This window comes from Monosiga brevicollis, genomic scaffold (genome assembly GCF_000002865.3).
Source record: "Monosiga brevicollis MX1 MONBRscaffold_3 genomic scaffold, whole genome shotgun sequence".
NCBI lineage: Eukaryota > Choanoflagellata > Craspedida > Salpingoecidae > Monosiga > Monosiga brevicollis.
The window spans coordinates 659,780-685,468 of NW_001865040.1; the positions used below are offsets into that span (position 1 = coordinate 659,780).

General features: G+C 54.9%; 6 protein-coding genes across 6 annotated transcripts; 4 read left to right on the forward strand and 2 right to left on the reverse strand.

Moving 5' to 3' along the window:
- The first annotated feature begins 104 nt into the window (after window positions 1-104).
- Window positions 105-5,673, forward strand: MONBRDRAFT_19544 (uncharacterized protein). Its single transcript, XM_001742949.1, has 14 exons — window positions 105-1,089; window positions 1,208-1,275; window positions 1,433-2,112; window positions 2,264-2,430; window positions 2,572-2,790; window positions 2,928-3,087; window positions 3,138-3,263; window positions 3,391-3,522; window positions 3,620-3,762; window positions 3,850-4,353; window positions 4,479-4,613; window positions 4,694-4,807; window positions 4,920-5,255; window positions 5,375-5,673. The coding sequence occupies exons 1-14, from the start codon at window positions 124-126 to the stop codon at window positions 5,591-5,593; spliced, it is 3,969 nt and encodes a 1,322-aa protein (XP_001743001.1). The 5' UTR covers window positions 105-123; the 3' UTR covers window positions 5,594-5,673.
- A 295-nt stretch (window positions 5,674-5,968) lies between these two features.
- Window positions 5,969-8,415, forward strand: MONBRDRAFT_31164 (uncharacterized protein; the record flags this gene model as incomplete). The annotated part of the gene is made up of 9 exons (XM_001742950.1): window positions 5,969-6,424; window positions 6,563-6,679; window positions 6,773-6,861; window positions 6,960-7,148; window positions 7,262-7,382; window positions 7,484-7,570; window positions 7,626-7,830; window positions 7,919-8,035; window positions 8,159-8,415. 9 exons carry the CDS (start codon window positions 5,969-5,971, stop codon window positions 8,278-8,280), a joined length of 1,503 nt encoding a protein of 500 aa, XP_001743002.1. The 3' UTR covers window positions 8,281-8,415.
- A 1,930-nt stretch (window positions 8,416-10,345) lies between these two features.
- On the forward strand, window positions 10,346-16,864 carry MBCDH14 (uncharacterized protein; the record flags this gene model as incomplete). The annotated part of the gene is made up of 3 exons (XM_001742951.1): window positions 10,346-10,798; window positions 10,881-15,845; window positions 16,004-16,864. The coding sequence occupies 3 exons, from the start codon at window positions 10,346-10,348 to the stop codon at window positions 16,553-16,555; spliced, it is 5,970 nt and encodes a 1,989-aa protein (XP_001743003.1). The 3' UTR covers window positions 16,556-16,864.
- Window positions 16,865-16,960: 96 nt separating this feature from the next.
- On the reverse strand, window positions 16,961-19,955 carry MONBRDRAFT_22803 (uncharacterized protein; the record flags this gene model as incomplete). Its single annotated transcript, XM_001743272.1, has 15 exons — window positions 16,961-17,080; window positions 17,176-17,283; window positions 17,409-17,490; window positions 17,587-17,651; window positions 17,794-17,900; window positions 18,003-18,106; window positions 18,190-18,237; window positions 18,325-18,754; window positions 18,838-18,901; window positions 19,010-19,095; window positions 19,199-19,276; window positions 19,377-19,404; window positions 19,497-19,571; window positions 19,669-19,770; window positions 19,866-19,955. The coding sequence occupies 15 exons, from the start codon at window positions 19,953-19,955 to the stop codon at window positions 16,961-16,963; spliced, it is 1,587 nt and encodes a 528-aa protein (XP_001743324.1).
- Window positions 19,956-20,267: 312 nt separating this feature from the next.
- On the reverse strand, window positions 20,268-21,279 carry MONBRDRAFT_14719 (uncharacterized protein; the record flags this gene model as incomplete). The annotated part of the gene is made up of 5 exons (XM_001743273.1): window positions 20,268-20,365; window positions 20,453-20,540; window positions 20,621-20,761; window positions 20,872-20,930; window positions 21,132-21,279. The coding sequence occupies 5 exons, from the start codon at window positions 21,277-21,279 to the stop codon at window positions 20,268-20,270; spliced, it is 534 nt and encodes a 177-aa protein (XP_001743325.1).
- A 2,272-nt stretch (window positions 21,280-23,551) lies between these two features.
- Window positions 23,552-25,563, forward strand: MONBRDRAFT_34908 (uncharacterized protein; the record flags this gene model as incomplete). Its single annotated transcript, XM_001742952.1, has 10 exons — window positions 23,552-23,775; window positions 23,863-23,917; window positions 24,004-24,108; window positions 24,229-24,290; window positions 24,376-24,445; window positions 24,540-24,719; window positions 24,836-24,870; window positions 24,967-25,027; window positions 25,244-25,413; window positions 25,513-25,563. Exons 1-10 carry the CDS (start codon window positions 23,674-23,676, stop codon window positions 25,561-25,563), a joined length of 891 nt encoding a protein of 296 aa, XP_001743004.1. The 5' UTR covers window positions 23,552-23,673.
- Between the last annotated feature and the right edge of the window lie 126 nt (window positions 25,564-25,689).

The window sequence follows — 25,689 nt, forward strand, 5'->3', positions numbered from 1 at the left end:
GTGACCATAATAGCACCAATTCCCGAAGCGCGTCAAGAATCACACTTCGACACTGAACATTGGTTGAAGCCGTCTCTCTCTCTCTTTTATTTTTTCAAAGGCGTCGACCAACGACCGGCCACGATGGCGGACGACCTCTTCCTCGAAGAGGTGGCGGTCAAGATATCGGCAGCTTTGAATTTGAGCCTCAATAATCGCGGTTTGGCGCGCCAGGTCGTTGATGCAGGTCGGGCCGCACCTTCGCTGGAGCGCTTTGTCAAAACCTGTTCCGCCTTTGGCCGCTTTGAGTCACAGTTGCTGGAGGATCTCTACTGTCGCATCAAGACAGTCAAGGGAAGCTCAGCCGCTGCTGGAGCAGGCGGAGCAGCTCCAGAGCATGCTCAACAGCTGCCGGCATCCGAACCAGAGCAAGGAGGGCTCTTTGTCCGGCGCCCGCGTAACATCAAGCCAGCAGAGGGCGCGGAAGACCTGGTGTTTCGCCCGCCAAAGTCCGTCCTCGGCCTTGACCGCCTGGCCGCCGCCAAGCGACGACAAAAGGCCGAGCAGGAAAAAAATGCCGAAGGGGCCGAGAGCAAGCGCTCCAAACCCACGAGTGGCGTTCATCTCGGCTGGGAGGCAGAGGAGGAAGCAGAGCCAGTCGGTTCTGCTGCGACCAGACCCTCCCAGGACGGGGATGACATTAAACTCAAGTCACGTAGCTCTCGACCCAAGGCTGGCCGGCGACGCCATCCCGGTGAGGCCACTCCATCAGAGGGTGCAGGGTTAGCGACACCCTTGCGCGAAGAACTGCATCAGCGCCACCGTGACCAGCGCTTTGGTGCCGACCGGCCTCGCGATGACCGTCGTCACAACGACCGCGACGAACATTGGTCTCGTTACGACGACAGACGCGGGCGCGACCGCCGGCCGTACGATGACCGTCGGTCGCGGGACGAGCGCGATCGACGATATGACGACCAAGGTCGAGAGGGAAGGCGTGACGCTGGTTCTTGGGAGCGTCGGGGCTCGCATGAACATGAACGTGAGCGCAGTCGTGATGATCGTACCCCTCGCAGCGACCGCCGCCTTCAAACACCCGGACGAAGGTATGTTTGAGGCTCACGTTCACACCGGCATCCAGATCCTTCCGTCCTGCTTGGGCCAGCCCGAGCCTTCAATGACCCCGTTTCCCGTTTGCCCAACCGATAGTACTTGGGATGATGAGGAGAGTAGCGACTCCCACGTGCGTATCAGCCGCGGTCGACGTCGCACGACAGGTGGCAGCACCCCTGCTTCGTCAGCAGCCTCCACACCCACTCCATCGTCAAAGCGTGGAGTTGAATCGTGCGTTTTATCTCGCCCCGGCTCTTTCAGCCGGCAGTGTACCAGGACACTCACAGGCATGCTCCACCCCGCCCTCACCTTGACTGTTGTCGCGCAGAACACCGGGTAGCATGTATCGATCCACTCCCATCTCCACGCCCTCTTACAAGCGAAACTCATGGAATCAGAGCGAATCGCAGAAGCATGGGGACCGCGTGTATCGAGAGGACGACCATGAACGACCAGACTTTGCCAACGAGGAGGAAGAAGCCGCCTGGAAGCACGAGCAGGATCAAATCGAGCGACACTGGTACTATGAAGATGGTCACGATGATGACTTTGATCCTTTTGCCGGCATGGCCGACTACGCTGCCAAGAAGGAGCAGCAGCTCCAGTTGGCAAAACCCGTGGAACGCATCAACGCCTTCAAGCGTCAACGAAACGCCGATCAAGATCGCTGGGAACAGAACCGCATGCTCACCTCAGGCGCTGTCCAGCGCGTGGGGCCCATGGACGACGACGAGGATGATGACGTGGGCAAAGTCCATTTGCTTGTTCATCATCTCGTGCCCCCTTTTCTCGATGGCCGCATTACTTTTTCAAAGCAACCCGAGCCAGTGTATCCGGTCAGGGACCCCGCGAGCGACATTGCCGTCTTGGCCAAGAAGGGCTCCATGCTTGTTCGCCGCGAGCGCGAAAAGCAGGATGCCGTCAAGGGCCAGAAAAAGGAGTGGGAACTTGCCGGCACCGCTTTGGGCAAAATCATGGGCGTCAAAGACAAGTCAGATGATCCCGCCGATCAGGAGCCCGGTTTGTAACGCCCCCCCCTCCCCTTTCCCTCCTCCGTTTATTGGCCTCCATGGCAACCGGTTTTCTCGCCGCCTCTGCCTTCCTTGCGCTTTGTCGCATCACAACCGTTGGTTTTCGCTGACTGTACACTTGTTCATTCGCCACGGACTAGAGGACCATGCGGCTGGGTCAAAGTTTGCTGAACATATGAAGGAGGACGATAAGGAAGATAATGCGACCTCACACTTTGCTCGCACCAAGACCATCAAAGAGCAGCGCCAGTACCTGCCGATCTATGCCGTTCGCCAAGAGCTCCTTAACATCATTCGTGATAACCAGGTCAGCCATTGTACTTGTTTGTTCGTTCTTTCGACTAGCTCGGGCTTCGATGCCTGGCGTGTAGCCCCCTTATCCGGCGTCAGTGAATGGCAAGGATTTGCTCTGCGTGTGCTTACACTCATCCGGGTAACACATGCCTAGGTCATCATCATTGTCGGACAGACCGGCTCAGGCAAAACAACGCAAATGACCCAATACTTGTACGAAGCAGGGTATGGCGACTTTGGCACCATTGGCTGTACTCAACCCCGCCGTGTCGCCGCCATGTCTGTGGCCAAGCGCGTGTCCGAGGAAATGGGCGTTGAACTTGGGAAGCAAGTTGGCTACAGCATCCGTTTTGAGGACGTGACTTCGCGTGAGGTGAGTGCGGGCCGGCATGTACTCAACCCATCTTCGTCTCTCGTCAGGGCCCAGAAGTTTTTGGTTGTTCTACTCTGGTCATGACTCAGGGCTTGCTAGCGTTGTCTCATTGCGTTTATGTGGGTGCCGCCACCTAGACGGTAATCAAGTACATGACCGATGGCATCCTGCTACGCGAGTCGCTGAACGAAGGTGACTTGGATCAATACAGTGCCATCATCATGGATGAGGCCCACGAACGTTCTCTCAACACTGACGTGCTCTTTGGCCTGCTGCGTGACGTGGTTGCCCGGTGCGGTTCTGTGTCAAGGGTTCTTGCATTACTGATCTCAAATGTCCTATTGGAGGCACAGCCGCCCCAAGATGCGTCCGTCCGTCTCATTCTCGTGTGCCTCGTTGCATTAGACGCCGTGATCTCAAGCTGATCGTGACCTCTGCCACCATGGACTCGACGAAATTTGCTACTTTCTTTGGTGTGTTGCCTCGGTCGCAAAAAAAGAAAAACAAAAACATCGTCGGACAAGCACCGGCGAATGGCTTCTCTCCTCTCGCATCCTCACATTCTTGCTGTATGCGGGTTATTCATAACCTGTTTTCAAGGCAACGTGCCTGTTTTCAACATTCCTGGTCGCACGTTCCCGGTTGAGGTGTTTTTCGCCAAGAATCCCGTTGATGACTATGTCGAGGCCGCGATCAAACAAGCCGTGCAGATCCACTTGCAGCCACATCCTGGTCCGTCGGGGCGGGTCTTGGGATGGTTGGGGACAAGCAGAGGGTTGGCACATTGCGGTTCGCACCCTCTGATGGCATGTCGGCATGGTGCGCACAGGTGACATGTTGATTTTCATGACGGGTCAGGCCGACATTGAGGCCACTTGCTCTGTGTTGGCCGAACGGCTGGAGGCGCTGGGCGAGGACGTACCACCACTCTCCATTCTACCCATCTACTCGCAGCTGCCTTCTGACCTTCAAGTAATCACACTCGCCCTCGGCATGCTCTCGCTTTCGTGCTTTTTCAGGTGAAAGTACCCTGACCCATCACTATTCTCGTCCCGTCAGGCCAAGATCTTTAAAAAGTCGGATGTTCGCAAGTGTATTGTTGCGACAAATATCGCCGAAACATCATTGACCGTGGATGGTATCATGCACGTGATTGACAGCGGCTTTTGCAAGCTCAAGTGCTACAACCCCAAGATTGGTATTGACGATCTGCAAATTTACCCCATCTCACAAGCCAATGCCAACCAGCGATCGGGGCGTGCCGGCCGTACGGGGCCGGGCAACGCTTATAGGCTCTACACTGAAGCCATTTACAAAAACGAACTGTTGCCGCTGACGGTGCCGGAGATTCAGCGAACGAATCTAGCCAACGTCGTGCTCCTGCTCAAGTCACTGGGCGTTGAAAATTTGATGGACTTTCACTTCATGGACCCGCCGCCCCAGGAAACCATCCTCAATTCCATGTATAACCTCTGGATCTTGGGCGCGCTTGACAACACGGGCGCGCTGACGCCGCTGGGCCGCCAAATGGTGGAGTTCCCCCTGGATCCGGCGCAATCCAAGGTTCGACAAACATCTGGTTGTAGTCTGTACTAGACGGGCTAGTGAGGCTTACCCCCAAGTTGACGCCCTTTCTTGGTCCGACTTCTAATCTATAACGTGCTTGTGTGGCTTGCATTCATTTCCAGATGCTGATTGTGTCAGCCGACTTGGAATGCTCGTCCGAGATTTTGACCATCGTCAGCATGTTGTCTGTGGACAAGCACTTTTTCCGCCCGCCGGGGCGGGAAGAGGAATCGGATCTCAAGCGAGAAAAGTTTGCGGTAGGACCGCGGTGCCTGCAGCGGCTGTGGTGACGCATGATGCCCTTGTTCACGTGGGGCGATGACGCTTGTGTTTGCAGGTACCTGAAAGCGATCATTTGACGCTACTTAACACATACCAACAGTGGAAGTCAAACAACTACTCGAGCTCTTGGGCGTCGGAGCACTTTATTCACGCCAAATCGATGCGCAAGGTGTGATTGGCGCTCCACTCACTACCTTAATAAACCTCAATCGTTGCCGCCTGGCGGTTGCTTGTGTTAGAGGCGTTGTTGTAACCTCTTGTCGATGTGGCCCATCGCTTAGGTCCGCGAGATTCGCATGCAGTTGATGGACATTATGAAGTCTCAAAAGGTGCCCGTCATCAGCAGCGGCACAAGTTGGGACGCCGTTCGGAAGTGCATCTGCAGTGCGTATTTCCATCATGCCGCCCGACTCAAGGGTATCGGGGAATATGTGAACGCACGCACGGGCATGCCCGCGCACCTTCATCCTACGAGCTCTCTCTATGGCATGGGCATCAACCCGGACTGGGTTTGCTATCACGATCTGGTGATGACAACCAAGGAGTACATGCAGTTTGTGACGGCCGTGGACCCCTTGTGGTTGGCTGAGCTTGGCAACATCTTCTTCAGCGTCAAGGTGCGGTTTGCAGCTTCTTCTGCGCACAATCCCATCGCTTGCTTCATCCAACACGGGTTTCATGAACATGTGTATTTTACCCTCTCCGTGTCGTTGTGGCTTTCCCGATCGACCCGTAGGATTCTGCTGAAGCGCGGCTGCGGCGCAAGAAGGAGAATGATCAAGAAAGCAAGCACATGGAGCAGGAGATGACAGAGGCCCTCAATGCCATGCGTGCGCGCGATGCAAGTCGTGAGCAAGAGCGCAAGGCACTGTCCCGCTCCATCCGCATCGCCACTCCTGGTTCACGCCGCGAGCCTGGCACGCCCCGTTCAACCCCCCGCCGCTTTGGTCTATAAGAGTTTAGCGTTTAGCACCCGTTCTCATCCTCAGACGTCGAATCGAGCAGCCCATTTTAAAAAATTGAGCCTACGTGGTGCTTTGTACCTCATCGAGCTCGACGCATCAGTACCAAAGCTTACCAAACACCAAGCACACTTGCTCGTTCAAGCTCAGTCTGAAGTCGCAAATGTCAGCAAAAACAAGGCAATGCTGACTTTTGATGCCACACACGTGTTGTTGACAAAAGCTGTTTTGCTTCACAGCACGCAGCAAGCGTGCCAGTTGTTCATTGGCGCGGCAAAAGGGCAGCGGCGCGCACAAGGAAGTGGTGATAGGAGGAAGAGGGTTTGGCAACTAGTAGTTGGGGCATATTTTGTCTTGAAAAGTTGGCGATGGCGGGGGGTCGAAGCTTCCTGCAGGAGCTGGCCGAGCTCAACAACACGCGGCCAGCAGACGTGGACCCTGAAAACGCCACGCTCGATGCAGCTGACCCTTGGCAGGGCGTCAAGGGTTCTCGTCGTCAGCCTCATCTGGGCGAGGACCCGCGCTATCGTGGTCGCGCCGTGTCGCGCCGAGATATCCTTGAGCAAGAGGATGAAGATGACGAAGAAGACGAGGATGACAACGAAAGTGTTGGCGCCTTCGAGGACGACGAGGACGAGGACGTGGGTGAGATGGTAGACCAAGATGACGAGATGGACGACGATGAAGATGATGATGAAGATGGTGATGATGACGATGAGGAGAGTGGGGATGACGGCAACGTCAGTATGTTCTCCCGTGGCAATGCGTCGGGCAACGATGATGACCAGCTGCAGCGAGAGCTCAAACAACTGGCCCAAGAAGAGGTTCGTAGATCGCGCCATCACGCCCCGGCTTCCCCTGCACGCCGCTCATAGTATGAGCATCCATCACCACGGCCTTATCTTAAATTGTAACAATTTTCTTCTCGGATTGGTCTATCGTTGCGTGTATCGGTTTTGCAGGCAGCCGTAGCCCAGTCGCTGACATCAGATACCGCCGCACAGCGCAAGAAGGGCGAACACGCGCGCAATCAATTGGCGCTCTGGGATGCAGCCCTCGAGGCACGCATTCGCATTCAGGTAGGATCCCTCTTCGCCAAGCCTGTCGCATTGCGCGTCTCGGTATGCTTCTCACTCATTGCTAATCCTGCCTCCTTATGCACGATCCATCAGCCTGCCTTGGCGGCAGCCAACCGACTTCCTCAGCCAGAACGATTTGACGACCTGATGGCCGACTTTCAGGAGGAACTGGCTGGTTGCACGTACGTTTGTTCATTTTTCCGTTTCGCACTGGCAACCCCAGTGTCTGTCGGTTCTTTTTTTTTTTTTTTTCCCTTCACGATCTATGCCTGTCCCATAGTGAGGAGGTGATCAAATTGGCCGAGGCCATTGCGCAACTGCAACAGCAGCTGCAACAGCAACACGAAAGCTCCAGTCACCTTGAGCTGCCTTCACCCACCATTGCCACCACTGAGGGGGCACCCAGTGCCAAGCGCGCCAAAATGGCTGATGAGGAGCTCTCCGCATACATTTCCGCCGTTGAGGCAGAGTACGTTGGGTCAAGCCTATGACAGCATTTGGCAATCAAGGCTCTCCATCCTCAGATGATTGCCTGGCTCTCTGTCTCATGATGTCAAGCCCCTAATGATTATGTTCCTGTAGGTACGGGCCTGTTCGTGATCAGCTTTTGGATAAGTGGAGCCGCAAGACCCGCTTGGCCACCGGACGTGGTGCTAAGCAGTTCAAGGCGCTCGATCGCGGCCTTTTGCAACAAATCAGCGATGTAAGGATGGCGCGAAAGCGTTGGACAATTTTGCCGTTTGAAATCGTCTTCCAGGTTTCCTACACCATCCTCATCGACCATGCTTCAATCCTCGTGTACAGGTGGCCGAAGACATGCCACGTTTGATCGCTCGGACTCGTGTCAAGCGCTTCCAAGAAGACATTCTTGGTTTTACCCCACCAGAGCAGGTATTGTTTTTCTATTGACTCGATCAAAATCTTGTCATTTTGCCCTCGCTCACAGCTCACCCTCAACACTGATGGGCCCGTGCAATGCCAACAGGATTTGTCGGCGGCTCGTGGCGCGCTGGGTGACGACGATTCAGGCGAGGAAGATCCAGATCTGCCCCGCGATGCCCTGGTGAATCGCCGGACTGTGCAACCGGCCGACACGGTGGCCGACATCTTTGATGACGTTGACTTTTATCACGAGCAACTGCGCGAGCTGAGTATGTCGCTCTCGCTCACTCATATTTCCCTGCCGATTGACAAGCGCCTCATGGTGAATCTGTTGCCCATGACAATGCCTGCTTGCAGTTGAGCGTCGCACAAAGCTGGACAGCATGGACCCCATTGAAATGGGTCGCCATTACGTGCAGATTGACAAACTGCGTGCCAAAACGAAGCGCCTCGTGGATACCAAAGCCAGCAAAGGTTGGTGTGCAAATTTTGCGTCTTGCCCCATGCTTGGTTTGCCTCCCTTTGCAATTGTGAAAGAATCAAATGATCGGAAAACGCCTTAGCGCCCTTGGGCTCACATGCCTTTGCTGTGATCAGGTCGTAAGGTCCGCTACGACGTACAGCCCAAGCTCGTCAACTTAATGGCACCCAATGAGACGGCATACGAAGCCAGTGACGCAGCTCGCGATACATTGTTTGCCTCCCTTTTCGGCAAGTAAGAAAACGCAACATTTGGACAATTTTCAAAGAAAAATATTACCCAGGCTGGCTCGAGACTATACCGCATCGGCCGAGTGAACAACAGCGGTCGAGGCTTAATGCTTCAAGCAACTTGAATTGACATGTGAACACACAGTTGACAAATCAAATAAGTGAATCACATCAAAGTGCAGAGGCGTAGAGGAAGAGGGCCAAACAAAGACAGAAGAAGTTTGAAGAAAACAACATCAAAAAAAAAGTCAGGGAGGCCAAGTAGAGGCTGAATGCAAAGCGGCAAGACCTTTGGATAAAAACACCTGGGACAAATCATCGGCGTCCTCGACGTCCACCACCACCACCACCACCACCGCCACCCATGTTGTTCATGTGCATGCCCCTGCCCATCATTCCTGGCGGCATTGGGCCACCCATCATACCTGACGGCATTGGGCCACCCATCATCATAGGTTGACCACCCATCATTCCAGGTGGCATGTGACCACCCATGCCCATGGGATGACCGGGCGGACCACCCATGCCAGGCGGGCCATCCATGCCCATAGGTGGCATGCCCGGCGGTCCCATGTTCATCCCCGGCATCATGCCAGGGGGTCCCATGCCTGACTGACCCATCGGCGCATCAGGTCCTCCACGACGACTGCCATCCGCATGGCTGGGACGGCGACTGCTTTGGCCAGAGCGACCACCTGGTGGTCCCATGCTTTGCTGTGTTTGGTGCTGCTGATGGTGACGCTGCTGTTGCTGGTGTTGACGGTGTCCTTGCTGTGCTTGCTGCTGAGGTTGTTGTTGATGATATTGGTCGGGGCCCGAAGCAAAGGCGTGGGCGCCTGGCGGCTCCATACCACTTTGAACCATCATGGGGTGCGGGGGTGGTGCCTGGCCCGGAGGCACGCCACCTGGTGGCATGGGCGCAGCAATGGGGTAGGCGAGTGTCTGGAAGGGCGCTTGTTTACCTATGAGTAGCGAGAAGCAAAAAATGGACAAATCAGACATCCCAAGACACCACACGCCGGCCACAAAAGGACAAGGAGGAGGATATCTGACCTCGAACTTCGGGCAGGTTGGTATTGGGGTTGATGCAGGCGCCAGCCGGAATGTCGAAGCGTGGATGAGCCATGCTGCAGTGAAAGCCCTCAGGGCAGAACCCCGACAAGTAATTGGGGCAGATTCGCGCACGGCGATGCCGATACATGCACTTCTTGCCTGTAACGGACCCCCGGAGACAAGCGGCATCACAGTTGAATGAAGGGAGCGCCACAGCAGAGCAAGCCTCGTGTTAGCGCCAGCCTCGGGTGGGAGCGGCAAGTTTTGCGTACCGTTCGAGCAAAAGCCACGAGCATACCAGGCGCAGTCCTTTTTTCGATCCTCCTCCGTCAGGTGCTTGAACTTGCAATCTTCCTTGTTGCAGTAGCCATGTGTCTTGAAAAAGTTGCACTCGGGCATGAGCTGCTCGATGTAGAGGTGAAGGAAGTTGCAGTCGTCCCCATTTTTGCAAATGCCACGAAGCCAGAAATTGCAGACAACTCCTTTATTGCCTTTGATGTGTCGGTAGGGGCAGAGCGGGCCTCGCTGGCAAGCCCCGTGCAAGAATTGCAAGCACTGTTCTTCGGCACCCTCTGCAAGTCAGTTGCGACCACACACACACACACACACACACACACACACACACACACACACACACACACACACACACACACACACACACACACACACACACACACACACAAGTTTTTCTTTTTTTTTGTGTGTGTGTGTCTCTCTCTTTCTCTCTCTCTTTTTTTTTTTTCTGTTTCGTCCACACACCCGACTGTTGTTGGGACGGTGTTGATGTGGTCGAGCTCTGGCTTGTGGCTTTCTGGGGGTTGGGGGGGTGGACGCTGTGGCAAAGGGTAAGGGAGCGGGGGAGCGGGAGATCGGGAGAGAGGAAAGAGAGTGAGGGAGGGGCAGCGTCACCGAGCGCTAGAACGACAATGAGTTGTCTGGTTTGAGCAGCCAAGTGCGTGTGGCCCGTCACGCGCCATGATGAGGCAGACGCAGATGCGTCCTTGTCGCCCACGAGCGAGCATGGCCATATTGGCTCGATGGTGCCCGTGGGCATTGGTCTGCTTTGCCGTGTGCATAGCTAGCTGGCTCCCAGCTGCACGAGGCGTGCCGGTGTATCTGACGATTCAGCCAAACTCCATGGACGAGAACACGGCGAGCCAGACGGCGGTGTCCTCTATTACTGTCTTTGACTTTGCATATCCAACCGGTCCACATACCATTGTGCTCCAAACCTTTACAGACTACTTTGCTGTCCAAGGCAATGCCATCTACGTGACCCAGCATGTCAACTTTGAACAAGTGAACCAGTTTGCCCTGCGCATCCGCGCCACCGACCCCAATGGCGGAGGCCAGTCCTTTGATGTAGCCCTGCGCATTAACGATAAGAACGACCCGCCCACAGGCTTGGTGGCTTCTTCCAACCTGATTAATTTGAATCACCTACGCGTTGGCGATACCATCGCCACTCTCTCGGTATGCCCAGCTCGCTGAGCGCCGCTCCCAACCGCCATTCGTTTTCTCATGCGCCCCTTCCTGGCTCATTGGCCGGCGTTAGGTCGAGGATGAAGACAATCTGCGCTCCAAGAGCTGGCTTTTGAATCGCGATACACAATCTCATAGCATTGTGCTCTGTCCCAATGAACCTGCCAGCGCCTGGGCGCAAGTCGAAGAGCTTGCGCTTAAGCTGTCAGCAGCTCCCGGCAGCTCCACGACCGGCAACGTAACCATCTGCTTCCGCGTGTCTGATGATGGTGATCCCGTCGCCACTGCCGACCTGACCGTCGACTTTGTCCTTGAGGCCGCGTCAGGCCAGGCACCTGCTACCTTAATCGTCCAACCAAGCCCGGTTGAGCTGCCAGAGGATACCCCGCTCGGCGCCATCGTGGCAGAGGTACTGGCTTTGGATACTGACGAAACTCGGGGGTTGACCTTTGCCCTTACCTCTGCTCAGACCAATTCGCCTTTTGCTCTCGACACGGCCTCGACCACCTGTGAAAACATCACGCAGGCCTTGCGTCAGACACTCAACCTTGCCAGCAATTGGACAGAGGGTTTGGTCTGTCGCTGCAACATCACGCTGCAACACGCACTTGACTATGAAACAACGCAGAGCTGGGAGATGACACTGGTCGCAACAGATTCACAAGAACTCATGGCTGCTCAGACCGTCCGCTTCAATGTCAGCAACGTCGATGACCCGCCAACTGACATTGTGTTCAATCGCAATTCGGTCAACGAAAATGTGCCGGCGGGTTCCCTGCTGGGTCAACTTGCCGTGATAGATCCAGACCAGCTTCCCGCGTTTCGTCTCAACGTGCCTCTTTTGCGCAGTACAACGCTGTTGAATGGTTCCTCTTGTGCTGCCGTGGTCCTGGCTGACTTGGACGTTATTGTGAACGACTCGTCTTGCTTCAATTTTGAGCGCTCCGCGGCCGTTGTTTTTGTGGTAGGCGTGAAAGAGAACTCTGATTTGAACCGGTCCATCGTCCTGGCGATCGAGGATCTCAACGAGGCCCCACTCGCGGTCGCGTTGCGAGGCGCCCCGATAGCAGAAGACGCAGAACGTGGTGCTTTGATCGGTCAACTTGATGTGGTCGACCCGGACACCTCAGCCCCCAACAACGTGCATTCGTGCTCAATCATCGACCCAGACAGCTCCTTTAGCGTGGTGAACGAAACGTCGCTTGTTTTGCAGCGCGCTGATCTCGACTATGAGCGTGCCGCAAGTGTATCCGTGGCCGTGACTTGTACTGACCACGGCAATCCCGCGTACAGCATCACTGCTACTGTGGTCGTGTTGGTTGCCAATGTGAACGAGGCTCCGGATGACCTTGTCCTCTCAGCCAACGCAGTGGCCGAAGACAGCGTGATTGGAACGGTTGTGGGTCAGTTACAAGGCATTGATCCTGACAACAGTGGTGCTGGAAACGAGACATTCCGCTATTGTCTCTGGGATGCTACCAACGGATGTGTCCCGACCATGGCCAGGCTAACCATTCTGGGCAATGTCCTTGTCACGGCGGCCTTGCTCGACTATGAGACACAGCCCTGGTTGAGCGTGACCATTGCCGTATTTGATTCAGGCAACCTCACCCTGCATCGTACTTTTATTGTTCAAGTGCTGGATCGGAACGAGCCACCCACCAATTTGACCCTCAGTGCCGCCACCGTGCCGGAGAACAGCCCAGGCGCTATGATTGGAGAACTGCGAGCCCATGATCCCGATGTCGGTCAAACTCTCTCGTTCTCGATTCAACCAGCTTTTGGTACCCAACCCTCCTACTTCCGCATCTTGAACTCGCAGCAGCTGGCCCTCGCCGAGGGGGTAGCCCTCGATTACGAAACCACCAGTAGTGTGCGTGTCCGAGTCGAGGCATCCGACAATGCTGCCCCCACCCCACGCACTGTCGTCGCGTCTTTTGAAATCATCGTTCTCAACATGAACGAAGAGCCTCGACAAGCGCGTTTGGTACCCATGGGCGCCAACGCATCGTCAGCCGCTGAGCCACTGCCTGTAACGGAGGGCCCAATCTCAGCCATGGGCCTAGCTTGGATCTTGGTAGAGGACCCAGACAACACAGCATATAGTGCAGAGCTGCAAAGCCACAGTTGTACGCTCGTCCAAGTTACGCCAAGCACGGCCGCCTTTACCATCGATGCACACAATGTGCTTCACAAATCGCCAGCCGAACTTGACTTTGAGTCGCAAGAGGAGTTCACCCTGCTGCTGCGCTGCACCGATGATGGATTGCCGCCCCAAGCGTTCCAAGATGACGTCACTCTGCAGGTGACCAACCTCAACGAGGCCCCCTCTGCCATCTTCTTAAACAGCACGCTAGCTTCAGCTCAGGTGCTCACCTTGCCCGAGGGACCAAGTACTGTTGGTCGAAGATGCGGAGTGTTGTCTGCCCTCGATCCCGACAACTGTGATGCGGCGCGCTGTCGCCCTTGGCAGGCGCTTTCGCTCCAGTCGTTGGACCCCCGTTTTATCATTGTCGCTGGCGAACTCGTACTGGCCGAGGCACTTGACTTTGAGATCCCGGGCAACGCAGTCGTTACATTACTTGCCACAGATGATGGTGTGCCCGCACTCTCGTTAGAGGTTGTCGTTCCCCTGGTCATAGAAGACCGCAACGACCCGATCACTGGCATCAATCTATCCCGTACGGCAGTACCCGAGGACTCTCGTTTCTTGGCGACGGTCAGCGTGTCTGACCAAGACTCTGCGCTCTTGCCGACGGGTCAACATGTGCTGCAAGTATTGAGCCCAAGCAGCGTGGAAGCACATGGCTTGGAGCTTTGGCTCATCGAAGCGAGCCCCTTGCTGAATGCTGAAGCCGCGACCGAGCTGGTGCTGCAGCTTGCTGTACAGGATCAGAGTGCTTCGCCACTGTCTGCCGAGTTTGAGGTGCTTTTAACGGTCTTGGATGTGAATGAGCCACCGTCACTGGCGCTTCAGCTCGAGCGCGCAAGCATCACGGAAAACACAGCGCCCTTGCTCCTGGCCCAGCTCGATGCCTTTGATCCAGAGGGTGGTAGCCTCAACTGCACAGCCAATGCGACGGGTCTATCTCTGGCTTCAGGCTGTGTACAGCGGCCCCGTGTGCAGCTTGAGGCAGACACCTACAATCTGGTGTTGCTAGATGCGGTGGACTTTGAGTGTTCGTCCATGTTGCAGGTCTGGGTCGAGTGTCAAGATCTCACGGCGCTCACCACGGTGGCCGTGGCCACTTTTGCGGTGGACAACGTCCTAGAGCCACCCACAGGCATCGCCCTTACGGCTCTGACAGCCAACGTGACATGCTATCACAATGGAACTGTACGAGTTCCTGAGCTAACGGCAGTGGGAACACCGCTCTGCGTGATTAGCTGCATTACGGTGGAGGCGGCGGGGACGTGTACCGTGGCTCTTGGTGCCGGTCCCCTACAACTCAACGAGAGCCAGCTGGTCTTGGGTGCCGATCTTGACTTTGAGAATCAGGCTGCACACATGATATCCGTAACTCTTAGCGGATCGGCAGTCCTACAAACCATAGTCTCGCTTGACTTGGTGGTGGGGGATGTCAACGAGCCCATAACAGGCATCGATATTCAATGTGGTTGCGCCAACTTTCCTTGTCTGAATGATGGCGTGTGTCAAGAAGATGGCACTGCTTTCACCTGCGACTGCGCCTATGGCTACACTGGGGCGCGCTGTCACATGCGCTCCACCGAGGCAAACACAAGTCCGAGTTGGTCTTCAGCTCCCGCTCTCGACCCCACCCCGTGCTTGCGCTATTCGACGGCCATCCCCTCGGGCACGGAATTGCTGCGCGTGGTCCCCATTGATCCGGATCATTTCGACACCCACACGTTTGAGCTGCTCTCGGGCACTCCCGGGTTGGCGTTGAGCCCGACAAGTGGGATCGTTACCGTCAACGGGCCACTCTTTGCTGCGTCTCCCACTGTACGCGTGCAAGTGCAAGATGCAGCAACGCACAAATTTGTGACAGCGCTGTCCATGACAGCCGATCCCTGTGCACGTGGCGTTGCCGAGTGTCCTTTGCACAGCTACTGCGTGGCAGAAGGAACTGGCTATTCATGTCCTTGTGATACAGGATACGTGGTGAATGGCAGTGCTTGCGTTCAGCGCACCTGCCTCCACGCATTACCCGGCTCTGCATGTACGGCCGTCACAGATACGTGCTACTCGCGTCAGTGCCAGAATGACGCAACATGCGTGGACGGCACCACAGATGACGGTCGCACAACATTTTCATGTGTCTGTCCGGAAGGCTACGGGGGTTTCCGCTGCGATTCTGATATTGACGATTGCGTTTCAGCACCATGTGGTAGCGGTGCCACATGCGTTGATCAGGTCGGTGAGCCCGGTTTTAGATGCACGTGCGGACCAGGCATGGGGGGGCATCGCTGCTTGGTTCACTCTGGCAGCTGTGCAACTGTATCATGCTCATCTGGGAGCACATGCGTGCCCGCCTTCAATGCGACTCAAGCGCGTTGCGCACCAAATGCCAACATTGTTGTCGCGACCTATCACGCCTCCACCAATACGTGTGCCTCGGAAGCGTGCAGCGGTGTGTGGCAAGCCGAGTCTGTGGATTTTGCGAATTTTCTTGACCAGGCGTTGGGGGCGCCCGAAATCTTGGTACTCTTGGATGTGAGTGAAGAGGAGCAGGGCACCGTGATTCATTTCTACTTGGAACGAGGGGGAGACACTTCAGTGGTCATTGCGCGTAGCGCAATCCAGGCGGCGTGTGAGGACAGCACTTTTTCGTGGGCTCCGATGCGGTTGGCTGGCTTTTGTCACAGCTTGGAGCTGAGTGCTGATTCGGGGGAGCTTGCGACCACAGGAACAACTGGGCCTACCCTGGATCCTTCTGGGGGTGCAAGTAGCACAGGTGCCCCAACTGCCAGTCCGAGCTCAACAGCCAGCGGCACGAATTGGGCCATCGGTTTGGTGGTGGTTTTGGTAGTGATTCTTCTCGTGGCGGCGCTCATCTACGTGGCTCGTCATAAAACGGTGAGTGGCGTGGCTCGCGCTGTTCAGTGGTTCGGAGCGCTAGGTGCACACGCGCGCGCGTCTTGCTTTTCATCATTATATGTGTGGAAATCTGATCCGTACCATGCGCGCCAAACTCATGCATGCATCACTGTTGATTGGGTCCCAACTTGTGCCAGGAGAGAACAAGCATCGTGACTTTTGATCGACCAGCTGTCGCGTTTGAAAACCCGACATACGCGAATAAGACTGAGACAGTGCTAGGCGCTCACAATCCCAGCTTGGCAGAAACAGCTTGGGATTCGATTGGCTTAGATGATGATGACGACGGTACCGCGCCTCCACCGCGTGCCCTGGGGTGGAGCACAGCCCTGGCCGAGCCAAACCCCGTGCCCATGAACGGATCTGAAGCGGATGAAGCAGATGAGGTTGGATACATCCAGATTGCCGAAACGGGCGATGATGGCATCAAGTCGGTGCGCACTGTTCGGCGCTCGCGCAGCAACGCGCGGACCTTTTTCGATCCAGTCTTTGCCAACCCGCTGTACGATGGGCCGAGCGAAGATACGGGTGCTTCAGTAGGTCCGCAACCAAGGCTGACCGAGCCCACGCTTCCGGGAGCCACTGAAGCAGTACCATCCGCGGACACACCTTCAAGCAGTCCCACTTCACGGAGCGAGCACCCAACTCCTGACCCTCGCATCATGAGTGCTCTTGTTGGGGAGGAATGAGCTGGGCTTCAAACTCCGACATCATCAGCATCTTGATTTGCGTCGACGTTTCAACCTTCCTCGTCCTTCTTTGCTTCTCCCTTTAGAATTTTTTTTTTTTTGTTTTGTTTTTAATTTTCTGATTTTGACAGAGCGCGACGGAAAGTGCTCTTTCCGCGCGCCGCGGCTCTTGTTAAGCGACCCATTCATTATCCAGCGTCATTGCTAATCTTTTTCTAAAAGTAAATTTTGAGTACCATATCTGATGACGGCGATATGCCGCGGTTTGCGGCCTTGCTTGTCTCTTCCTTGCAATTTATGACTGACATGACATTGTTGATCAGCACGCATACGAAACAGGGGCGGCATCTTCACGTCAACAGGCAAATGCGCATGATACACCGTCACAGCTATACAATGGTGCCTTTAGAAGTCGTGCGTTCTATGTACTTGGCGCTCAGCATTGAAGATGCGCGCTTTGAGTTGTTGGAGCTCGCCCATGACCTTTTCGCTGCGCACGGCGGCTTGGCGAGCATGTTGAACCATCTGCGGCATGCATTTGTGCGTGCTGTTAGCGACGGGTGCCCAGCCGCCCCGCGGTAGTTTGCAAAAGATAGCAAGGGAAGCCCGTCCTGGCGCACCGATTTTGTTGAACTGCTGGCCGGCCCAGATTGAACTGCAAATTTGTAAAGTTGGCGTTCCATGCCCTTGAGTTGCTTCCTTAGTTGGTCAATATCCGTGCGGTAGCCCTGCATAGTCCAATGGTCGCGTGTAAGTTCAAAGGTACCCCGACCCCTCCGCCATAAAGAAAAACAAAAATGTGGGCGGGGGCTGAATGAACAACATGTTCAAAGATGGAACCGTTCACACAAACCTCTGCTTCCAAGGTGCGGCGTCGATCAAGTGCTTCGTAGCGCTGCTTCCAAAGCTTGGCACGCTCAGCGTGTGTTTTGGACCTGCCATTCACAAATGCAAATTGACAAAGTAAGTCAAAACATTTTTGATACCAGTGCTCCGTGCTTGCGCGTGGGTTGACCGAGCCAAGCTCGTACGTGCGCGTATTCTCGCTGCGTTTGATTTCAAGCTGCTCACGCAGCTGGCAAACCTCATCCTCAAGCTGCGATAAAGCGATGAAAAAAAAGAAAAAGTGGGTTTCAGTTCGGGAGGGAAGCTGAGGCAATTGTAGGCAAGGTTTGGACAAAGCGAGGTAGTTCAACATCAAGGCGTTGGCAACCGGCGGACTGTGGCATCATACTCACCTGGACGCATTGCTCCCGATACATCTCAGCTAGCGTGTCTTGCAGGGCGGCTTGCGGCTTTTCGGCGGTCAAAAAATCCTCCAACTCCAGGTTCGTAGGCTGTGGGTCTGCAGGACACGATGCCAGAATCATTTCATCGACCGAGTGAGGGCTTGGACCCTGGAAGAAAGTCGCGCTCAAGTTGTGGTCGTGGAGGCAGGGTTCTATACCTGAGCCAATTGCAGCATTGGTTGCCCCACGTTTTGGGGTGCCGCTGGTGCCGCTTGCCCGCTGCGGCGAGGGAGCATCATGATCAATGCCGCGTCCACCCGGGCTGTTGACATGGCGGCAAAAAGCGGTGAGCGTTCCCGCCAGCGACCGGTGGAAGCAAAGGTATACTCGAGCACCACAACAAACCGATATGCGTTGGTGCCCATATCTCGGTACTCCTTGTCCAGCTTCTCACTACAGTCGACCACACATTAAGGGTAAGCTGAAAGTCCATCATCACATGAAGTTTGAGCCAAGCAAGCGGTGTCGTGGTGCAACTACCGAGCCGTGTGGACACGTGTTGATTGCAGTGCCTGGCGTTTCAAATGGGCCATGGCTTGGGCATGTTGCTTGTCGATGTCCTCCTTGAGTTCTTCGATGCGGTGCAGGAGCCGTTCTTTCTCTTCTTCGCTCTCCCGCAGCGCGGCTCGATGTGCATATTTGAGCTCGAGGAGGTCACGAGTGCTGTCGTACAAGAGCTGCTGTGTGTTTTTGAGCTTCTCTGTCTGTCGGCGCAACTGTTCGGCATCCTTGGCAGACTTGAGTTGGGCTTCCTCGGCGCGAACTTTGCGATCTTCAATCAAGGCTGCGGTCTCCTCCTTAGCCAGTCGCGCCTGGTCTTGTAGTTGCGCCTTGAGAGCCTCCACAGTCAGCGACAGCGTCTCATTTTGGTCCTCCAGAAAGGCTAGCCGTTTGCGCGCCACCTCCAGCTCTAAGTGGCAGTGCAGTACGTGTGGTATGCTGAGTGCTGCTCAAGTGAGCCGCAGCGGAATTGATGTTCCTGACGTGACTAACCTTCTTTTGCACTGGTCCGGGTGGTAGATTTTGAGGCTCGCTCCTCCAGCACAGCTCGCTTGACCTGTGACACAGGGGAGCGGGAGCTGACGTCAAATTCTTGCTCGCGACTGCAAATTGATTTTCTGTGGCCTGTCGTCTATCCGATAACGCCCAAAACCTTTGATACTACCTTTTCATGGGGGGCAACAATTTTGGTTGCGCCAGGCTGCTTGAAATAGGTGGTTTCCTCCCCAGCATCTTCTGTACTGCTCATGTCTGACACAATCGGGCGTTGATTGAGTGCATATTCATGACAGCATAGAGCAAGCCATTCAAACATTGCCACAATCCCGGACTCTTCCAACGACAATGTACATACGTAAGAGCCGTTGAATCTTCTTTCGATCACTGAGCTCTTGGACTTTGAGACGATCATTCTCGGCGTATAGCCGCAAAACTATGAGCCAGGAGCCATTGTTGCAAGTGTTGTTCGAATGATTTGGGGGGCGGAAGAAGACGAAGAAGACGGCAGGCCTCTCGTTCTCCACGCAACTCACCGTGTTCACGCTCTTGGAAGAGATAGACCTGCAAATGAAGAAGCAGCAATATCACCATGTTTAACCACAGCCCACAATTCACACCGCTTGCCTGCAAGAGATTGTTTCGATGAACTGTACCTGCATATCGCTCAGGGCCTTTTGCAGCTGTTCGATTTCCGAATCGCGTTGGGCCAGATCCCATTGCAGTTTGTGCTGGGTAGTTGGGTGGTGAGCGAGGTTAGGTCAGCTATACGCCGAGAAGACTGCTGCAAGTACATGACGCTGCCTGTTTTGTGCGACCGTGACAAACCTTTTCTTCGTAGGTTTGCTTGTATTTCTCAAGCCGAGCCAGGATGGCAGCCTGGTCACCCTCATACTCCTCTATTTTTTTGCGATAAAACTCCAGCAGTTCCTACGCCGGACCGGCACTCATTCAAAATCAGATTTTGATGGCGGACCAAGGCAAGCAGCGTCCATTCATTGCAAGAGAAGATGAAGGCACTTTACCTGCGATGGCTTGAGGCCTTGCAGTCGCTCTGTGATGGGTTTGAGGGGCGCCAGCGGCGCAAGCTCAGCTTCGTCATCCCAGTCCTCCATGCTGAATGGCAAGGCACAGTGACTGCCGTGCTCTCAGTGTAGGCCAGGGATTGCCTCACCGTGCAGTCGATGCGCATGCGAGCGTGCTGATGTGCGATCTCAAAACGCAACCAGGGACGAGACCAACCGAGCCTGGTCGACAAGGAAAACACATTGGAACATCGATGGATTTGAATTTTCGCGCGAATTTATTATTGATTTTGAAGGGGGGGTTCAAAAACAGAAAGTGGTGCAGATGCATGAGCGGCGCAGACGGAGATCCGCAAATTCAGCACGACCCTCAACTAAGTTGATGGGCGGCGTGAGACAGGTTCAGCGGAGATCCGCAAATTCAGCACGGCCCTCAACCAGTTTGTGGTGTGAGAAGGTGGATTGATCTTTGAAGTAGAAATAGCCCGTAAAGTATTTGCCTGGAAGCCATGCGCCAAACGGATGAGCACCCATTTCAACTCTTCAAAAGGCACGGGACGCTGCTCTCAGCGTTGAACGTCCCGTACCTTGGCGCATGAGAGGGAACCAGTAGCGATCGTCGGGCCACATCATGTCAAAGGGGACATCCTCTTCGTTAAACCACTGTGGCCGCATCTAGACAGACCACAGCCAGACATGAGCATGATGGCATCGTGATGGTGCCTGGGGCTGCGCTTCAGACACACGATGCTGACCTCTTCAGTCTCAGCAGCTTCGCCTTGCCAGATGCGAGTGTCAAAGATGTGCACGTCCAGTATGGTTGTGTCATCTTGAAACTCAAAGAAGAGCCGGCCCACCCGTCGAAGGTGTTGCGGTTCTGTCAGCAGCAAAGACTCCTGTGGACCAAAGAGAATGAGACGCACCGGACAAATCTCAGCCGGGTCTGGGAGGGGTGTCTGACAGAAGACAGGCAAAGAGCAGCAAAGGAGCAGGCGACGGGCCAGACCTCATGCAATTCCCGCACTGCCCCAACGTCAATCTCCTCTCCTGGTTCTACCTTACCACCTGCATTTGTTGTTGCCGTGTTTGTTGTCGCGGCCAATCGATAAGGTCAAATGCCCACCATGCAGAACCAACGGTCGGATGAATGAAAGCCGAACAACACGAACATCTCGGATCTTAGTGTGGTGCAACTCAGATGTGACACTCGTCTGAGCGCGCGCAGGGGTTCAAGCCCTAACCGCGGGCACCGCTCCTCGCACTCACCAAAGCCGTTGTAGCGACCAGCGCCAAAGCCTCGTTTCTTCATGCCTAACAGCCGGGCACCATCTTGCCGCACGGCAAAGATGAGCGTCAGCAGCTTACGTTTAAACGGCGCAGGCAGCTCCGCCAGTGTGTCTCGTGTCAGTGACATGCTGGGGTCAGCCCAAGATTCGTGCACACATGAAAAAGAAATGCAAAAGAGCAAACTGCGGACAACAATGTTGACTTTTAATAATCGCAAACGAGTTGCATGCTCCCGAAATCGTCGTTTAGGGCAGTTTGACTGGGCTGTGAGATGAATCACTTTTCTCGTCTCCAACCACCATTGCCAGCACGTGCTGCTGTTCAAAGGTTCAATTAGTAAATGTGGGCACACGCATCGCAAGAACAACGCTCTACGCCGATGATTCTTCTGCTACTGGCGATGCTCCAGCAAACGACATGAGCGAAGGGGGTTGCACAAACGTTGACGTGGTAGCTTGGTCAGCCGAGGGCGGCAGCATAGCGAGTGGAGGCGCAGTGGCAGGCGGTGGTTTGGGCAGTTCCAAAGGGTCGTAACGCGCGTGCTCTTGTCGACCTCCACCATACACTGGATTAACGTGCATGCCTGATCACAAGACACATCGATACTGTCATCCATGCAAGGATCAAAGGAATGATTCAGATGATGCGATGCGACTCACCTCCACTGGGAGCTGCCTGCACTCTGGGGCCCGGCCTTTTGTGCGTGAGGAAGAACACGACAGCAACAAGCAGGAGGACACCGCCAGCGATCCCTGCACTCAGACCTGCCACAAGGCTGTGGCAGTCGAGCAAATTGAAAGGTGGCCCATGTCAGTTGAGGATTCTGTGGTGCGATTCAAACTCTGCCGCAAGCGTCCACCTACCCAGTTGACATGGCCTTGGAGTCACACACACACACACACACACACACACACACACACACACACACACACACACACACACACACACACCAAGCGCTTGCTTGAGACCTACGTTGTACTCTGTCTGGAGCTCGGGGATCAGGCAGGTGCATTCGCCGTCAACGACCACAGGAACGCTGAGCCCGAAGCGGCAGCAGGGCATTGGACAGGCTGGCTCGGGTAGAATTTTGACCTGCACGTACAACAACTGCTTTTAGAGTGTATGGCAGATCCGAGCGTGGCCAGGGTATGCCGAGGGAAAACCAAAGGCAAGGCTTTGGGCGGTGCTGACCGTAAACTTGGTCTGATTAGCTTGACAAGTACCACCGATGGCCGGAAGCGTGCAGTCATTGCGACCAGTACACACGGTCGAAGGGTCCGTGCCTCCACAATTGTGGCCCAGAATACGTGTGGGCATGGTGTAGAGGCCTTGGGAGACGGACACGAAGTGATAGGTCTGGCCCACCTCAAAGCCCTGCATCAACCCACACGGCATGCGTAAGAAGCGGGAGCTCGAGGTGGCAAAGGCCAACTGACTTGTCAATGGCAAAATCAAGTGTTAGAAGACAGCGGCCACGCACCGAAAAAGCATACTCGTAGGCGACACCCAATTTGGGTGTGAGCTGCGCAGCAGCAGGCCACAAACGACGCGTGCGAGCAAACGTGACGCTGCAGTCCCAGGGTGCGTTTGAGATAACTTTATCACAGGTGTACAGGTTACAACCCGTATAGGCCGATTCGCTGGCCAGGACGGTGACACGAGACTGTGAGATGGCAGAGGCGGCGTGAGGTTCTCGCGCCGATATCGGAGCGCGATGAAGACAGCAGAGATGGGGCACCAAAAGAACAGCGCTTCAACAACGCGAGGGACTGCTCTCACCATGAAGCTTTCAGCACAGGTAACTTGTAGAGCTGAACCAACCGGAAGCTAACCAACACGAACGGCAGCACCAAAGACGCACTGAGCTCGATCCAGGCTACTATTTCTTCCATCCGACATGCACAAGTAGCGAGCGCTATCCAGACCTCGAAATGGCGACCATTCATCTCGAAAAACGGGATGGAGAGGGTGATGTAGTCCTCGCAACGCGATAAGCTGACCGCAATCAAAACCAGCATCCATACCCAATGCCTTCGCCGATTTCCAAACCCATCACCCCGCTGCCATTGAACGCGGGGCAGCATCACACCCCCGATGCCCGCCGCCATCTTCTGTCCAAGCCGACTTCGCCGTTGTCAGACGAAAATGTAAGCCATGTTGGAGTTGTTGACGTGAAATTGTCAGACGTTTGAGCGTTTCGACGATACAAGTCGGCTTTACGATGATGCAGGTTGAGAAGATGACGAGATGGAGCATGTTCAAAGGGGGAAGACGCTTGACCAATGGGCAAGATGTTGCAGTCCAAGGCGGTGCAAACACAGTGGTGTAGCTTGTTTTCTGACTTTTGTTTTTTGTGGCTTTCTCTCTCTTTCGCGCTTTCTCTCTCTCGAATCAGGGGGTTTTGTGACGGTAGCGGGGGCAGCGCGGTGTTACCCACCCTGATTCACAAGCAGGGAAGCACACGAGTGACAGTGTTGAAGAGGTGGACTGTGCTTGGGCAATTGGTAGTTTAGGTCGTGGAATGAGCGACACTATGGCTGAGCATACTCCGCACATTCTCAGCATTCAGAGCCATGTGGTCTCCGGCTACGTGGGGAACCGAGCGGCCACCTTCCCACTGCAGGTGCGCACACAGCAAGCCAGTAGTTCTTGCGCACCTTATCTGCTGCTTTCCAAGCTCTCACGTGCCCCATGCCGTGTAACCCTACAGGTTCTGGGCTGCAACGTCGACGTGGTCTGCAGCGTCCAGTTTAGTAACCACACTGGTAAGTGCGTTTGAATCAGCTCCGCCTATTGCACAACAGCTTGTCGCATCCTTGAACCGTTTGACTCATCAATGCGTGGCACCCAGGCTTTGGGCAATGGTCAGGCACTCGCCTTTCTGCAGAGGAGCTCCTTGATTTGTACCAGGGTCTCGTCAAGAACAGCCTTAACGATTATGACGCCGTGTTGACGGGTACGCTGCACGTGTTTCTCCCCGCCATTCCTGCGCCCATTTGCAGCTTGTCAATGGCAGAACGCAATTCGCGCCCTTGCCACATCTTGACAAACCTTGCTCCATGTCACTCACCCATAGGCTACGTGGGCTCAGCTGAGTTTCTACGGGCACTGGTGTCGATTGTGCGGGATATCAAGAAGGTGTGCATTTGCAGCCGTCTCGCAGCGCGCCCATGCCACTGAAGCGCGGGTGACATTGATGCACGCGTTCTCTGTCCGGCCCTAGATAAACCCGGCGGCACGTTATCTGTGTGATCCCGTTCTTGGAGACCGGGGCAAGCTCTATGTGCCTCAAAGTGTGTTGTGAGCACCACATCCACCCGCACTGAACGCTTCTATTGTGAACTTTCGCCCCTCTCAATGTCTGGTGGCATGCCGCACTTGCTTTAGCATTGGTTGATGTGTACAAAACAGAAGTGGTACCAGTGGCTGATGTTCTGACCCCAAATCAGTTTGAGCTGGAGCTGCTCTCCGACTGTACCATCCAAAGCCCGGAGGACGCTCTATCCGCCATCGATAAGCTTCACGAGCAAGGCGTGCCCACTGTGATCCTTACCAGTCTTGATGGCGGTACGAGCAGGCTCAAAAAAAATAAAAAAAAATAATGGCTGCTGAAACCCGGATGTTGCTTTTTTTTTTTTTATCCGCCACTCAAGACTCACTCTCAAACCAATTTTGCTCTCTAGATGATGGATTTATCCACATCATCGGTAGCGACCGAGTACGTTGCCTGTCGCCTGGCTGTGCAAATCAGTGCAAAATGTTCACAAAGCTAAACCCGCCCGCCCCTTTTTCCTTGACTTTTTGAATCATGCAGAAGAGCGGGGAGCGCTTTCGTTGCAAGGTGCCCAAAATTGACTTTTACTTTACGGGCACGGGTACGTTCGTTGCTCTGCTTTATGAACCTCTCACTCCCAATCTGGCTTGTTTTGGTTTTTGTCGGGCTGTCGTTCCGTTTCCTACTTGGTTGTACACACGCCAGCGCGTCTGTGTGGCCGACCACGCCTTCCGCCGTGAAATGGCCCGGGCCCCTTGATCAATGAACCACTTGGGCGAGAATATGACACGAACATCTGTGTGACCCTTGTTGACAGGTGATCTTTTTGCAGCGCTCATCTTGGCTTGGAGTGAAACGCAAAAGATGAGCGAGGCGGTGCGACTGGCCACCGCCACACTGCAAGCAGTGTGCCGGCGCACTTTTGAGGGCTGCACCTCCACCTCACCTAGTGTGCGCGAGCGAGAACTTCGCTTGATTGAGAGCAAGGTGCGGGCCACATGAACCAGCTTGCTTGTGTTAGCTCTCCCGTTTGTCACGATGGCTCAGGCTCACACATGCAATTTTCCTTCCGTATTGCCCTCGCAGCGCGATATTGAGACACCTCAAGCCGACACGGTGGAACTCACCCTGTTCTAATTGTTTTTTTTTTGTTTTGTTTTGTTTTTCTTCTTGCTTTTGGCGTGCCTCATTATGCCCTAGAATAACTGCTGCTGCCCAAGCATCTTTTCGGCCAATCTTTCCCCTTTATTTTTACTTCTTCAA